Genomic DNA, 16,297 nt, shown 5'->3' on the forward strand with positions numbered 1-16,297 from the left:
ATTTGGCCCAATATGTGAGAACATTAATTAATTATGAACATGAATGAATTAGTTATGATTAACAGCACTTTGCATATTATTGTTTTATGATATTATTATTAGTAGTAGTATTGTTATTGGGGGAGAAATCTGACCAGGGGGGACAAATGTGGCAGGCTGTGTATGGAACGCCAACAGGTTCATAATTCAACAGGTTTTCTCCATGGTCCCTTTGCTCAGATGGCTCGCACACTTAAATAAGAACTTAGTAAGTCTCTTATTTGTGGATCATGTTACGCGCATTTGTGAATAATATTGAGACTAATCTCTCTCCATAAATTTTCTTTTATTTAAATGAGACACCTGGACAGTTTAGTGCCTGACTTGTTCACACATCTGCAGTTATAATGTGAGAACCCTCTCCTCAGAGTAAGTGCCTCTTTTAAACTGCACGTATACAAACATTTTTTATGACTGCACAGAGCTATTCTGCCCAATGAGATCATTATTCACCGACTAAAATCTCAAAGGAAAACAGTCACGATGTCCATAAAATGAATGTCTCCGTTTTGGATCATTGAGCTCTTCCACAATTAGTCCAAGTAGCTTTGCATTTTCATAGTCTTGGTTAACTGGGTTCATAAATCCGGCTGGGAAAAGGCACGTTTCATCATTCGCAGATGACTGAATTTAACCTCTTACACCGAGACGTTGGGCTTCGTCCTTCCGTAGAAACACCAAGGATAGGACCTCAACGAAGGGCAGAATGAGACATCGCAGGGCCGAGTCTACCATCATAAATGGGCAAGGCGCTTTCAATTACAGCAGGGCCCATCCGAAAAGCATTAGATGTTGACGGCAGTGGGAGAGTTGCCAGGCTTGTATCGCCTGTTAAATGAATAATGGCAACCTCTCCCTCTTCACCAGGAAGTCAAATAGGGCAGGTCGCCAGACCCACTCGATTTTCAAACCAAGGGCAAGCGTCATTACTGCAGCTCTCTTTATAAATAGCCCGCCACATAATTGTTCACACCTTTCCTTTGAAGACTTTGACAGATGCTTCGCAAACATGTGGATTTCTTTCGTAGCCAACAATATCATTTTCTACACTTTTTCCTACACAATTTCTCTCGCCGATGAAAGTCTGGGGCAGTGTCAAACACAGCTGCACAGACAATAATTGTGTAGACAGTAATTGTGCAGACAGTAATTGCACAGACGGTAATTCACAGATAGAGTCACGCAGACAGAGATATGCAGACAGACATGTACAGACAGTAATTTGCAGACAGAAATTCACAGTCACACAGACGGAGATGCACAGACAGATACACGCAGACAGATGAGCAGACAGAGTCACACAGACAGAGATACGCAGACAGTAATTGCACAGACGGTAATTCACAGACAGAGTCACGCAGACGGATACACGCAGACAGTCTGCGCTGTACTTACATCAGGCCGCAGGCTCGCTGCTACCCCATAGTACTTCTCAGCGGCGTCGTTGAGACCAGCTTGTCTGAAAAAGAGAAAGCACCAAAAAAACTCACATTTCACAGAGCAGCATTCAACAGAGTGTTTAACAGAGTCGCCGGTTTTAGTCACATGCAATTTTCTGCTCTACTGCGGGGACAGCTAGTGAAAAAAGCCAATTTCTCCACAGAATCATAGTTCTGCCCCAGGCTAAGCAAGGCCTGGCAATACTAACACTTCCTAGGTCGCGACCCTTGGCTCCCGCTGTCAACATGAATGCCCTTTTACTGCCGCCACCGTCGTTAGGGAAACACCCCTTCAGCGGCGTGTGACTTTCCCACTCTGGCCTAAACAAAACGGCAGCTGGGGGAAGCCAGAGATGAGAACCAGGGAAAGGAGGAAACAGGAACACACAGACAGGAAGTGTGTTTCCGTTTGTTTACAGTAATTAAGCTCCGTGATTTACAGCCCTGCTCAAACAGCCTCAACTCCCCCACACACAGACAGCACATGCTTACAGACGCATGTTATGTGCACACGCTTACAGACGTGAGCAATGTGAACTCACTTACAGATGTGTAATATTTACCCATACTTACAGGCTTGTGTACTTAAAGAACACGCTTAGAGAAGTGTGCAATATGTGCACAAGCATTACAGTGTGTGTAATGTGAACATGGTTGCAGATGTGTGTAATATGAACATGCTTACAGACGTTGTGTAATGTCAACATGCTTACAGACATGTCATTTGAACATACTTACAGACCTGTGAAATGTAAACATACTCACAGACATGTGTCATTTGAACACGCTTAAGAGATGTGTGTAATGTGAACATCTGTTTTCTTTGATACAGGAACAAAACAGCAAATGTAAACTGCATACAGATTTAGAGACCCATCGGGATATGCTTATTGAAATGAATGCTAATTTCCTGGATGGCTGATTAAAAAGGAGAGCACGCTACTTTCAGTCAGATCAATTTGCATTTTATTCATAACAGTAACGACTGTATGAGCTCCCATTATGAAGCAGTTAAAACCCCACTGAAACTACAGGCAGAAAAAGACAGAAAAATAAAACCAGTTACGAGTCGTAATTGCAGGAGTATTTCAGTGAGGGGGAGAGGACCACCTGCTATACACTGAGGCTGAACATGAGCACTTACAGTGAAGCAGCACAAAATACATTTTAATTACCAATTTACAAAGAGAATCATTCACTTGTTCAATAACGTACCTTTGTATTCCAGAAACCATAAAACAACTAGAGTCCATGCCACTGTGGAAATGTAAGTATCTTATAATAAATGACCCAGACTCAGCTCACATCTGTTTCATACAGCTAGTATTACATACTGTATGCAGAATTTGCTAATCCCATCCCTGATTAAGAGATTCTAGTTTCATCCCCAGAAGGTAAGTTAATTACTTTCATGGTTATGTTATAGAAATTAAACAAGCGAATAAGTGGCTTCCACAAATGTCTAAAAACTCAACAACACCTTAATATCAACCCTTTCCGTAGCTTTATCGTATAGGCCTTCAATACACGTAAAGGATGGATAAAATATACCTACTTACATTTTAATTTCTTCTTTATATTTGTCATTCATTCATTTTTTGCATTCATGTGGGAGCAAGCGTTCCAGTGTACTAGTTACATGCACCAATAAAAATCTTGACTCTTGAATATGGAATTAATACGGAGTTTGACTTTGAGACACAATTTATGTAAAGCCAACAGTGTAAAGTCACGCTCAGGAGATCTTCAGAGCAGACGAAAGACCTCCAAAATTTGCTGAAGGGAAGTGACTCCTCCTTCATGATGGATGAGAAGCGGTTTGTTTGCTGAAACTCCGGGTGTAAATTTAGACATCTCCTCTGGCTGCATGTTCCCTGTTCCAGTGAAGTCACAGATTCAGGCCAGCAGGATTTACAGTTGAACAAAAGGTGAGCAAGTAGGTTATGGAGACCAAAAGGTGATAGTATATGCAGTATATAAGTATGTGCTCTAACATACTATACATGGGTGCTCTAACATACAGATGTTTATGGTCTGCAAAATGTAGGTATGAATGTGCTCTAACATATCAAGATGCGTGCTATAACTTCCATACTGAATTTCCATACTCCAAATTCCACATTTAAATGACCCAACCTCCACACTAAACTTACACTCTAGACATACACAACTTCCACACTTAACTTCCACACTTGTCTGGCCTTTGTAACTAATAATTACAGAATTTCTTACAGAATGCTTTGAGATGAAGTGCTCTTGGCTGAATTGTATTTTCCAGATGTGTAAAGTGGAACAAAAAGAATGAACGGGCCCGGGGATATTAGGATATTTTCCTCCTGGAACGGGCTGAAGGAAAGGCCATCCGACCGGGAGCCCTGGACGTTAATCCCGCTCTCCTGACGGCATCGCGGAACGTTGCTCACGATAAAACTCACACTGCTGTTCTTGGCTTGCGCTTACGACCTGGTCACACAGCTTTTTCCTAAACATTTATTAAACGGACATTGTGTCAACATCTTCCCTTTGCGGTATTTGCATAACGCACACAGAAAAAAGTGTCGCGAAAATAGAGTTATGGGGTGTACGCACGACATTCGCGGGAGCAGAAACCGCGAGGAAGAGCAGCGACGCGCCAACTCGACACCCGGTCTCGCAGGAGGGGTTGTGTTTCAGAGAGAGCAGTCAGCCTCGCTCCCTGGAAACGGGACACTGGAGCGCGGAGCGCAGCGAGCTGCGCGATACGGACAGCCGTCAGAGGAACTTCCACTTTCACGCCAAATCCGACTCTCTCTCTCTGCCCGCGCCGCTTGGAGGATTGCTGAATGATAAAACGCAAAACCGCCACATTTCCCGTAATCACGTCATTATCGTTTAGTTTAAAACGTCCTCTGAAAGAGAAAAGCGCTGGAAAGCAATGCGACGTGATTCCGCAGCAGTTCCAGGTGCCTCATGCGGGAACTGTAAAGGAAGAGGGAGAGATCCTGTGGGAATCACCTGCGCGTTCTGCGCGGATCGCACAGCTAACATGCTCTTGCATTATGTGCAGCGACAGTTTTGTGTAACTATCACACGCAGCAGGTCGTCCAGCCACAGCTGCGTTTGGACCTGCTGGCTCCGGGCGACGCTAATGGCCAGGGCATTCCCAGAATTCCCCCGAGCTATCAATCATGCGGCTTTCATATCCCGCGGAGCAGCTCTGCGGCGCGGGTGGGGGTGGGAATAATGGGGCGTTTGTATACAGAAGACGAGGAGCGGGAGAGGGAGGGGAAGGGAACCTGTCTAAAGGAGCGTCCTGTGGGAACGCTAAGATCTGAGAGAGCTGGCGTTCATTACTCCTGTGCGCCCAGGACCTCAAGAGTCCCCTTCCAAAATAAACACGCGCGAAGAGCCTGCTGCGATCTGAGACTCCGCCCGCCAGGACTGCAGGGGAACGAGCCTTGAGTCCCGCCCCCGAGAGAGCCATGCTCCACCCCCAATACAGGCCAATAAGGCAGCCTCTACCCGCAATACAGGCCAATAAGGCAGCCTCCACCCACAATACAGGCCAATAAGGCAACCTCCACCCGTAATAAAGGCCAATAAGGCAGCCTCCACCCGCAATACCGGCCTAGAAAGCAGCCTCCACCCGCAATACCGACCTACAAGGCAGCCTCCACCCGCAATACAGGCCAATAAGGCAGCCTCTACCCGCAATACCGGCCTAGAAAGCAGCCTCCACACACAATACAGACCTATAAGGCAGCCTCCACCCACAATACAGGCCAATAAGGCAGCCTCCACCCACAATACAGGCCAATAAGGCAACCTCCACCCGTAATAAAGGCCAATAAGGCAGCCTCCACCCGCAATACCGGCCTAGAAAGCAGCCTCCACCCGCAATACCGACCTACAAGGCAGCCTCCACCCGCAATACAGGCCAATAAGGCAGCCTCTACCCGCAATACCGGCCTAGAAAGCAGCCTCCACACACAATACAGACCTATAAGGCAGCCTCCACCCGCAATACCGGCCTAGAAAGCAGCCTCCACCCGCAATACCGACCTACAAGGCAGCCTCCACCCGCAATACAGGCCAATAAGGCAGCCTCTACCCGCAATACCGGCCTAGAAAGCAGCCTCCACACACAATACAGACCTATAAGGCAGCCTCCACCCACAATACAGACCTATAAGGCAGCCTCCACCCACAATACAGGCCAATAAGGCAGCCTCCACCCATAATACAGGCCAATAAGGCAGCCTCCACCCACAATACAGGCCAATAAGGCAGCCTCCACCCACAATACAGGCCAATAAGGCAGCCTCCACCCACAATACAGGCCAATAAGGCAGCCTCCACCCACAATACAGGCCAATAAGGCAGCCTCCACCCACATTACAGGCCAATAAGGCAGCCTCCACCCACAATACAAGCCTGGAAGCGCTGTGGGTGGACCAGCAGGGGATTGTCTTCTCTCTGGATAAATTACCACCAGCACACAGCACAGTGATGGGAATGCATCTGTTGGAGCCGGTATCTTCTGGATGAGACGTTAAACTGAGGTCATGACTCACTGTGGTCATTAAGGATCCCATGATGATCCCGTCATCGTAAAAGAGTCGGGGGTTCCCTGTTGTCCTGGCTAAATTCCCAACCTGGCTCTTTCAACCTGCCCCCTAATCATCCCCTGATTCAATTGGCAAAAATATTGTTCTCTCGCTCTCCACCTCAGCTGGTGTTTGGAAAATGGTAGCTGTCCATCACCCAGGTGGGTGCTACACATTGGTGATGGTTCGAGGTGAGCTTCCCCCTCATCACTGTAAAGCGCGCTGGATGCCTAGAAAAGCACTAAAAAAAATGCAGTCATCTATCTATCTAATAAAGGCCTGGCTCCACCACCAATACAGAACTGTTGGCCAGGTTCCCCACACACACACACACGTGCAAACACAGGCTCACCTGAGCATGTGTGCGGCATTGAAGACCACGTCAAACTCCCCACTCTCCAGCCTGGCCGCTTTCTCCGCCATCTCGGCTGCTTCCTGTAAGCGGGAGTCTTCCAACAGGAACTGACCTGGAGAGAGGACACAAAACAGATTTAACACTGAGAGGGAAACCAATTTAACAGGGAGACAGGAGGTTGAACACGGACAGAGAGCAAGTTTTACACTAGGTGATGGCAGGTTTAATGCTTGGAGAGGTGTTGGGGGGTGAGTCACAGGCATATGCAGGGGACAGTGAGTCATAGTTCCTGGCAACGGAAGCCCTTATGCTGGACAGATAGGGAGACTGTCCGTATGTGACCGTGGGCAGGAGTGACGCACCAGGAAGGTCCACCGTGCACGACCGTATGCATTTAACTGGCAGTTTGATGTGTGACACCCCCCCAACACACACACACACACACACACACACACACACGTACACACTTCAGTATGTGTGAAAAGGAACAATCCCTGGAAGAAGGTTCATTTCCAGGGCGAATCTCTGCCCCCGCGATCTGCGCTCAGACACGTACTTCCACGCGCTACGCAGCGCAGGGTCACGCCAGGTCGGGAACATGAGAGGCGTGTGTTTGCGCGAACGCACGAGCAGGAGTGCGGTGAACAGTGACGGGAGCCGTCACAAAACCTTCAGGGCGGATTACCCATAACACCTCACTACAGGAAACCCTCAGCAGCCTGTCAGTCTGTCATGACCAATAACCCCAGGAATACATCTGTGACCAGGTGCATGGATGACTAAACTCCTAAACCAACCAATCAGAGAGCTTCACTCCTCAAACATGCAACATGGCACACATCAACTGTACAGCATAGTTCAAAAAATCTAAGCCAGATCACGCAAATAACTGGAAGTGACACACTGGGATGAAAACAGGCACTTACTGTAATACAAATGTAATAATATTTCCATTTTCCACTTACCGTAATGCATGTAGCAGCTCCCCTTGGTAGGATCCAGGCTGATGGCCTTCAGAAAGTACTGTTCTGCTTCAGTTTTCTGTCCCTATAGAAGGAAATGGGGTTTGGCTGTTTTAACATTTACCGTAAGACTTCCACAACACTTGTCATTATCCAAGCAATTTAGAACCGTCATTTATAAATGTCAGGATCGATTGCAAACCAGATGGTCAGAGAAACTGTGTAATGGCACAGGGCTCTTAGTGTAACTGGTTCTAATGGAACTTTAGTGCTCACTAATTCTTGTTTGTAGGTCCCTGTTGGTTTTACCCACATATTGGACACAATACCACAAGGACATTATTTCAGCATATAAATTACATTGGCGCTGATGGTGCTCTTGATAATAATTTTGGCCCCTGTCCTCTGGTGAAAAAAGAACATACATTTACTGGTAATATTGCATTTATTGCAAATTAACCTTGACACAAAATGGAGTGTTATTGGACACTGCCTTATTGGAGTGCTGATGCTGCACCTGCGACTCTGACTAATGAACAGGTAAAAAGGCTCCCTGTGGGCTTACTGTCACAGCTAGCACAAGCAGTCAGATAGACAGCCAGCGTGATTCCTAACTCAAACCGCTATTCACACACGGGTACACGGGCTGGCGTGACCGCAGGGTCATGTTCGAGGCGTGTTCGGCTGTGAGGCACATATGAGCAGCAGGAGACTGCTGTGATGTCACAGGGGGGAGTAGCTGGGTTCACCTACACGCCAGCCTCTAGCCCCAGAACAGTGGCTATGGCAACCGAGGCATCCATCATCCACTGAGGCCATGGTGACCGGGGCATCAATCATCCCCTGTGACCATGGCGACCTGGGCATCAATCATCCCATGACCATGGTGACCGGGGTATCCATCACACCCCGTCTCCTCAGGACCAGCATGGCTGTACATGCTAGAGGCAGAGTTGCAATGCGCAGTGACTGGGACCAGAGATGGCAGTAGCAAACAGCGCCACCCACAGGCCCGGGAGAGCTTACAGAGATAGGGCAGGACCAGGGGGAGGCAGAGCCAGCAGCAGGACATATGAGCCACTGTAGCTTCAATTAAATTCATCAAGGAAAAAGGCAACTAAGCTTAAATAAACCACTCATCTGGCAGATCACTGGAATTACAAGCGGTTGGAAAACCTACCCCCTGTTACTCAAAACCAGCAAGAGAGAAAGAGAGCAAGAGAAAGAGAAATGAGAAAAAAAGAAACCTTGAGGTTTTTTTTTACCGTTTCTATTGTTAAATAATTTAATCGTTTAATACACATAGTCCCATTGTAAATATGCAAGGGAGACTATTGACAGTGCAGCGCTAGTTAACTCATTTAGTGTAAATGTTTAATGTAGCCGTAGGCATGAGTGTAATTGCAAAAGCTGGAAACTGTGGTACATTATTCTTATAAGCTTTCGCTTGACTTGACATATGGCAGCAACAGTGCAGTAAAAAAATAAGATTGAAAAGCCAAACCTGTGCTTCACTTTTAAACAAACGAAACCAGACAGTAACAAAAACACATCACAACCAGCCTGCAACAAAATAACACCATATCAGACTGCCACAGATGCCCATCAGCCAGACTCCAACAAAATCACATCATAACCAGATTGCAACAAAAGCACATCACAACCAGGTCAACAAAAATGAGAGTTCTGTGGAGAATCTCCATTCAAAATTGAATTTAGTCCAGAGGTTTCGGCTTAATTTGTGTCTGTGGAACTGGCCCTAACAGTTCTCTACCTACAAATGGTTATGGGTACATGACTTTGCCTTCTCTTTATGCCCTTGCCTGGAACTGTGGGTAGATGGGCTGGGGTTTCAGGGCAGATTAGTGCCCACTCCTTTAAGGAGCTTATCTTTCTGCAGCCTAACGCAAGATCTCCTCAGCCATAGATCTGACGTTATTCTGCTACACGGACGAGAACTTAAACCCAGTTTCTGCAGTTTTCCATCTCCGGTTAAGCAGTTTAGCCGAGGAAAGACTAAGCCGCAGGACTGAGAAGCGACTGCAGCAGGACTAGAAGAGGGTGGCAGTTAAGAGGCAGCAGCTGCTGAAGATGAAAATCTCCAACCAGCCTCCAATGCTAACGACTGCAGCAATATTCAGGACTCCTCCAGCACAGATAAACAAATCAATTCAACCCTGCACTCTCATACAGAAGCCAATCTAAATCCAACACGCAGCCAATATCGGCCATTTCGCTCCAGGTAAAGCAAACGGCAGCTTTAACACGCTGTCGGTCTGAGCTTCAGGGAGAAAACACTCAGGAGACAGAGAAATCGACACGGCAATCGGGCCTCCATTATAAGGTCTGTGTTTTACGGAGAAGAAAGCAGTAAGCGGGTAATATAACTGCGAAGAAGATTGAACACATCTGCAGACCTCGCCTAAATCCCTTACAGATATAAATATATATGGATTTTGTGTCGTTAATATATGGTTACACAGTATATGATCCCTTTGCTTTATTGCACCGCATAAAGTATCTTTCTCCCGGTGAGCAGTGTCTGTGGGAGGATTAATTACTCATGTTGCAGGTGTTGAGGGCCAGTACAGAGAGCTAACCCTTGCAGTTCGAACAGTAGAGCAGTGCATATTCATATCGGCCATATGGATTAGTCCCTGTGTTTTGACACCTCAGAAACAAAGACAATCCAACCACATTAAACGCTGCGGGGGGAGAAAGCGAGTATTGGGTGGGAGAGAAAGAGCGAGGGAGAGGGAGAGTAAGAAAGGAAGGGAGAACAGGATAGAAAGGGGGAAAGGAGGAGGGAATGGATTTTTCATGGGCTTAATTGTGCTGCTGCTAACCATGTGTCCTCAAACCCAGCTGCAGCTGAATGCTGAACATTCTCAATCTCCCTTTGCACCAGCTGTGGGCCTTTGACTTCACTGGGTTTCCACTCGTTCCAGTGTCCTGCGTTGCTCTGCCTGCTGAATGCCTAAGTGCACATGTAAATGTAGTGGAAGGGAAGGGAAGAACAGGAGCAAGATGGAGAGAAAGGAGAGATGGAGAGAGAAGGGAGAAGAGAGAGAGGGAGAGAGGAAGGAAGGAGCCTATAGCCTAGTGGGTAAGTTGCTTGACTGAGACCCAGAAGGTTGGTTCAAACCCCAGTGTTACCACAATAGGATCCGAGCAGCTGTGGGCGCTTGAACGATGTCCTTAACCCCACATGGCTCCAGGGAAATTGGCCCATGCTTAGTCAAATGAACTGTAATTCGCTTTGGATAAAAGCATCAGCTAAATAACTGTAATGTAATGTAATGATGGAGAGAGAAAAGGGTAGAGAGAGGAGGAAGCTGAGGGAGAGGGAAAGAGAGAGGAGGGAGAGGGAAATGGAGAAATGAGAAGGAGGGAAGGAGAGGAGGGAGAAAGAAGAGGGGGAGGAGCTATGCCCACCATCATAGCCAGGAGTTTTCCGTAGGTGAGGTGGGCGGGGATGTGATCAGGTTTGGCACGCAGAGACTCTCTGTACCAGTGCCCCGCCTCCTGCAGTCTGTTCAGCCTTATATACGCCTCACCTGCGGGGTCAAAGGTCATTACACACAGTTGAAAAATACATCATAATCTGTCAGAGTGGGCTACCCCAACCTAGCCACCTAAACATCCCCACCACAACTAAACCCTGTCACACATGGCACACATTACCTCCTGCAACCAAAATGGCCTCTCTTTGATGTCAGCTTTGAGACTTATGTTTGGTCAGTGTTCCAACTGAAGTCCACCCCTTCTGTCAAGCTTCACTTAGCTCAGTGAATTAATTAGAGGGTTCGGTTTAACAGGAAACAGCAGGAGTTTAATGAATTAGAGGGTTCAGTTTAACAGGAAACAGAGCAGAAGTTTAGAGAGTTTGAGGGTTCGGTTTAACAGGAAACAGCAGAGGTCTAGTGAATTAAAGGGTTCAGTTTAACAGCAAACAGCAGGAGTTTAATGAATTAGAGGGTTCGGTTTAACAGGAAACAGAGCAGAAGTTTAGAGAGTTTGAGGGTTCTGTTTAACAGGAAACAGCAGAGGTTTAGTGGATTAAAGGATTCAGTTTAACAGGAAACAGAGGAGTTTAGTGAATTAAAGGTTTCAGTTTAATAGGAAACAAAGCAGGAGTTTAACGGGTTAGAGCATTCAGTTTAGCATGAAACAAAGCAGGAAACAAAGCAAATGTTCTGTGAATTAAAGTTTTCAGTTTAACAGGAAACAGAGCAGGAGTTTAATGAGTTAGAGGGTTCAGTTTAGCAGAAAACAAAGCAGGAGTTTCATTTGTTAGATGGTTCAGTTTAACATGAAACAAAGTAGGGGTTTAGTGAATGAAAGAGTTCAGTTTAACATGAAACAAAGCAGGTGTTTAGTGAATTAAAGAGTTCAGTTTAACATGAAACAAAGCAGGTGTTTAGTGAATTAAAGAGTTCAGCCCAGAGAGACACCAGCATGTCGAGATCAGCATGACATCAGGACTGTAAACATCTCTCAGAGAACAACACCCTACTGTCTCTGGATTTATTTTAGCTTTTTAAAACACCTGCCTGAAGAACTTTCCTTCAGACTCACAGATCATTTGTAATGTTGCTAATGTTAAGACATCCTCTACTGGCTGCCATGTCGCAGTGCCAGAGTCAGGTGATTAATGGCACTCTGGAAATTGGATCAAGGTGTTATGCTGGATAAGCTACACCTGCATGAATGTTTGCTTTGATTTGGGCACAAGCACATTACCGACAAACACAGCCAGAAGGTCAAAGGTCATTCTATTATTACATTTTGTTTTGTTCTAGCCCAAAACTAAAACACCTGATCTCAGCAACTAGTCATTGTGTTTAATCAACACCCTGATTGATTGAACAAAAGCCATTGGGTAAGTTTGCACACCCCTGCTTGTGTGTGTGTGTGTGTGTGTGTGTGTTGGGGTGCGGGTTTCCATTGTGCAAGCAAATAAAACTAAATAAATGAATCATCTGTTTCTGATGCAAGTTCCTATTTATTAATAAAATAAAATAAAATACATTCTTCGTGAATCGGCACAGGTGCATTCATATAATATTAAGCTGACATATTTTCATTTGTAAGTTTAGCTCCTGAGTGAAGCATCCCCTGAATGGACTACATTACCCACCAGCCAGATATGCTCTCTTAGTGCTGTTCGATCAGTCCCACAGATCACACACTCACCCATCATGTTGTAGAGGCTCTGAGGAGCGAACTGTCTGGGCATTTTCTGCATGGCTTCCTTATATACTGACAGAGCTTCCTGTGAAAGAGAGAGGGGCGGGCCTTAATGAGGAGGGCAGGTCTAAGAGCAGACTGACTGAGTGAATAAGGTCACTGCAGTACCGGCTTATACTGCACATTACTCAACATTCATAATCATCACAGTATGACGTATACCCCAGCTGTCTTGCACCACTAACAAAATAACCAGGCTTCAGTTTTGGCAAAACACTATTCCCATCAAAAGACTATCCCTAGCCTCCGTCTCTACCTTCTATCTAGTCCTCTAATAATATCATCTATTTATTCTCTGTTTTAGCCTTCATATTAAACCAGCTTTATGCTCTGTGTCTTACACCAGTCTCTAGCCTGTACCTGTATCCACCTCTGGGAGAAAACCACCTCCTTATGGCCCTCCCCTATTTGAGACCAGCTCTGTGCCCTGTATCTTAGACCAGCTGTGTCCTGTATCTTAGACCAGCTCTGTGTCCGGTATCTTAGACCAGCTCTGTGTCCTGTATCTGAGACCAGCTCTGTGTCCTGTATCTTAGACCAGCTCTATATCCTGTATCTTAGACAAGCTCTGTATCATAGACCAGCTCTGTGTCCTGTATCTTAGACCAGCTCCGTATATTAGACCAGCTCTGTGTCCTGTATCTTAGACCAGCTCTGTGTCCTGTATCTTAGACCAGCTCTGTGTACTGTATCTTAGACCAGCTCTGTGTCTTGTATCTTAGACCAGCTCTACCCACCTCCTGATGCCCCTGCTCGTGCAGCAGTTTCCCCAGGTTGTAGAGGCAGCTGGTCACGGAGCTCCGGTGGGCGTGGGGGTCCTTCAGGTTCTCGTCGGGGATGTTGGCACAAGTGAGGAACGTCCTCTTGGCCTCGTCCAGCCGGCCCTGGTTCATCAGGATGATGCCCGTGTTCAAGTATGCAGCTACAGAGAGAGATTAATCAGTTCTGGGGCCTGGGGAACAGGCAGCATAAACCAACACGCAACACCAGGCATTTTAAACACCCCCGCTCATCTCTCTGTGGAGTTCGGTACTGTTCCTCCATGTCGCATTTCCATTAGTTATAATGGGTATGACTGATGGAATCTCCCAGGACAACGGCCACACCACAGAGTCCTATTGTTCTTGGAACTCTATTAAAACTTTTCCCATCTTATTGAACATTACTAATATATGCATTATAAAGACGACAGTTTCTTCTCTGGAGACTGTGAAATTGAAAAACATTCAACAGTAGCACATTTACAGTTTCACATTTGAAACTGAGTTATACACCTTTTCAGGATCAATAGCAATACAGGCTTTAAAAATGCTGACTGGAGTTTCGTGTCCCTATTAATCTGTCAAATATAAGCCTATTTGTATGGCTGCCCACATATGAAGCAGATATTCTTGTGAAGTATAATTTATAATGAAAAGCAATGGAATTTCTTACATATCCTACAGTCTTTAAAATAACCTTATCAAGCAGGACAAAATAAGATTCCATACTTAATGGGTGCTGTGCTTACATGTACCAACACCTTCACACTTACTGCACCAACATCTATACACTCAAACCTCCACATACACCATCATAGTGCACCTCTACACATCTATGCCTTAACCTGCGCCGTTACCTGCAAAATGTTTTTTTAATTCTTTTGAATAGAATCTCAAGTATATAGCTTTTCAGTCCAGGAAAGTGATGGATGATAATTTAGTGCAAAATCACATCTGATGTTTTAATAATACGTGCCATTAATACACTAGCTAACTTGTCACTGCTTGTTATGTAAAGTCTCTTAGCATCTGGATTTTAGAGACATCCTCACACCTGCAGACTCGGTGCTGCTAAACCGACAGCGGAACAGAACGGGGGGGAGAGCGTCGGAGAGAAAGGTAATGAAGGATTTCAATTCAGAGCGCAGGAGTGATTCATAATCGGAATGAGTAATAGAGGGTTTAAACGAGTGAAATGACTGGGCTTTGACAATGATTCAGAATTGCCCTTTCATGTGGTTGATTTACTGTGGTAGATGAGGGGGTGAAATGGCCTTTAAAAGAAGCGGCCATACTTACAGGCTAACGTCGGTCTGCTCCCGATGGCCAGCTTATAGTAGTGCAGGGCTTCAGAGAGTTGGCTGCCTTCTTGCAGTAGCAGCCCGCTGGAACAGAGACGAACATTAAAAAACGAGAGAAAGCAGAGGAAAGCGGAGACATGCAGTATCGAGAGACGCGCGGACATTTCATATGGACAACAGCAGACTGAGTCGACTTCACGTCACCTGCTTGCCATATTCCACAGGGCCTCGTAAAATAAAGATATACAGTGAGGAACGTTGTCGGCAATGTTGACAGGGGAGCTACAAGATTCAGAGCCGCCTTTTAGACACCTGTAAAATCCCTGTAGATAACTGGCACATTTAAAAGAAACATCTGTGCAGTTATCTGCTGGAGAAGCGATGTGCATTTAAAATGGGTTCCTTGCAACAAGGTCTCAATCTACCTTTTGGTATCTACTGTAGATGAGTTGAAATTGGTTATTTTTGCACAGAAAAAGCTTTCGATCCAATAAGCTGTAAGCGTTAGCTAAGGTGGGGGACGTGTTGCCATAGGAACTAAGAGTAAGTTGTGGATGATTGGCGGTCAGGGCTAATGCGTCAGGTACACTTCTGCCTCCTTCCTGGGGCAATAGACACAGAGGGGGCATACAGGAGGGGTATATCTTAGCTTGGAGACAAGTACAGTAGAGATACAACCCAGTGATCCAACCAACTAGACAAATAGTGTGGGAGTGACACATACACACCTATTAGAGAGAGATGACGCATTTATACTCACAGGTTGTATAGCATGTCAGCCATGTTGCTACGGTAGTACAGCGCGTTCCTGTAGGCTCTCTCTGCCTCTGCCATCTTGCCTTGGTTCTTCAGGACATTGCCAAGGTTACCCCATGCTGGCAGGTGCAGAGGGGTCAGTAGTATGTCAGTATGTTCGTACATTTTACACATGTACACCCCCTTTACTCAGCACCCCCCAGAGCCCCCCAACCCCCCCAAAGCCATGTGAGAGTCCCAAAGCACTCTCACATAAACACTACAGCCCAGAGCTGCAGTCATATATCAACACAAACATAGACTCTAACAAACACTATTTTCCTTCTGTCAGAATACGCTTGACATTTAAAAGGTACCTTTCAGTGCTCCTAAATGGAAAGTTAAGTGGCCAATTACACTGCAAATGTGCCAGACAGTACAAATATAATATTTGAATTTGACATGCATTCCTTGGGTATGACACTAATGTGAAAATGAAAAGGGCACACCAGTGGTGTGGGGGAGTGTGAATATACGTGCCAGCCATTTTAGGTGGAAACTGAACACACACAGGTGGCAGGTATCTCAGGTAGTATAGAGATAAGTATACAGGCATTGGGCTCTGTGGTACTCCTCTAGGAGCTGATACTGCTTGTTCAGAGGCTATAAAGCAAAAAGCGTAATATACAGGCCCGGAGGCTCCTTCCATTAAAACACATTGACCGGCATCTTCTGCCAAAGGCTCTTTCAACTGAAGCTCTTATTTACTGCAGAGGGAACCACTGGCAGGCTTGCCTTGAATATCTGATTCCCCAGCAGCGTAGCGCCCAGGTGGGATTGCCGTGTAAATTATTTAGACCAAACAGAAC

The 16,297-nt window shown here is 45.9% G+C and overlaps 1 protein-coding gene across 5 annotated transcripts in view; it reads right to left on the bottom strand.

The window, feature by feature from the left end:
- The window catches only part of tmtc2b (transmembrane O-mannosyltransferase targeting cadherins 2b), a 73,203-nt gene that overhangs the window by 7,930 nt on the left and 48,976 nt on the right, over nt 1–16,297 (bottom strand). For all 5 annotated transcript variants that reach the window (XR_009709447.1, XR_009709445.1, XR_009709446.1 and 2 more), the window contains exons 4-11: nt 15,454–15,568; nt 14,692–14,777; nt 13,369–13,553; nt 12,578–12,656; nt 10,817–10,938; nt 7,385–7,466; nt 6,417–6,531; nt 1,435–1,498 (exon numbers count right to left, since the gene is read on the bottom strand). Coding sequence is in view for 1 of the 5 variants with exons in the window: in XM_061253118.1 (XP_061109102.1) it covers nt 1,435–1,498; nt 6,417–6,531; nt 7,385–7,466; nt 10,817–10,938; nt 12,578–12,656; nt 13,369–13,553; nt 14,692–14,777; nt 15,454–15,568 (848 nt within the window). In the remaining 4 variants the exon portion in view is untranslated. The remainder of the gene's footprint in view (nt 1–1,434; nt 1,499–6,416; nt 6,532–7,384; nt 7,467–10,816; nt 10,939–12,577; nt 12,657–13,368; nt 13,554–14,691; nt 14,778–15,453; nt 15,569–16,297) is intronic.

The sequence above is a fragment of the Conger conger genome, chromosome 8 (genome assembly GCF_963514075.1).
Source record: "Conger conger chromosome 8, fConCon1.1, whole genome shotgun sequence".
NCBI classification, from domain to species: Eukaryota; Metazoa; Chordata; class Actinopteri; order Anguilliformes; family Congridae; genus Conger; species Conger conger.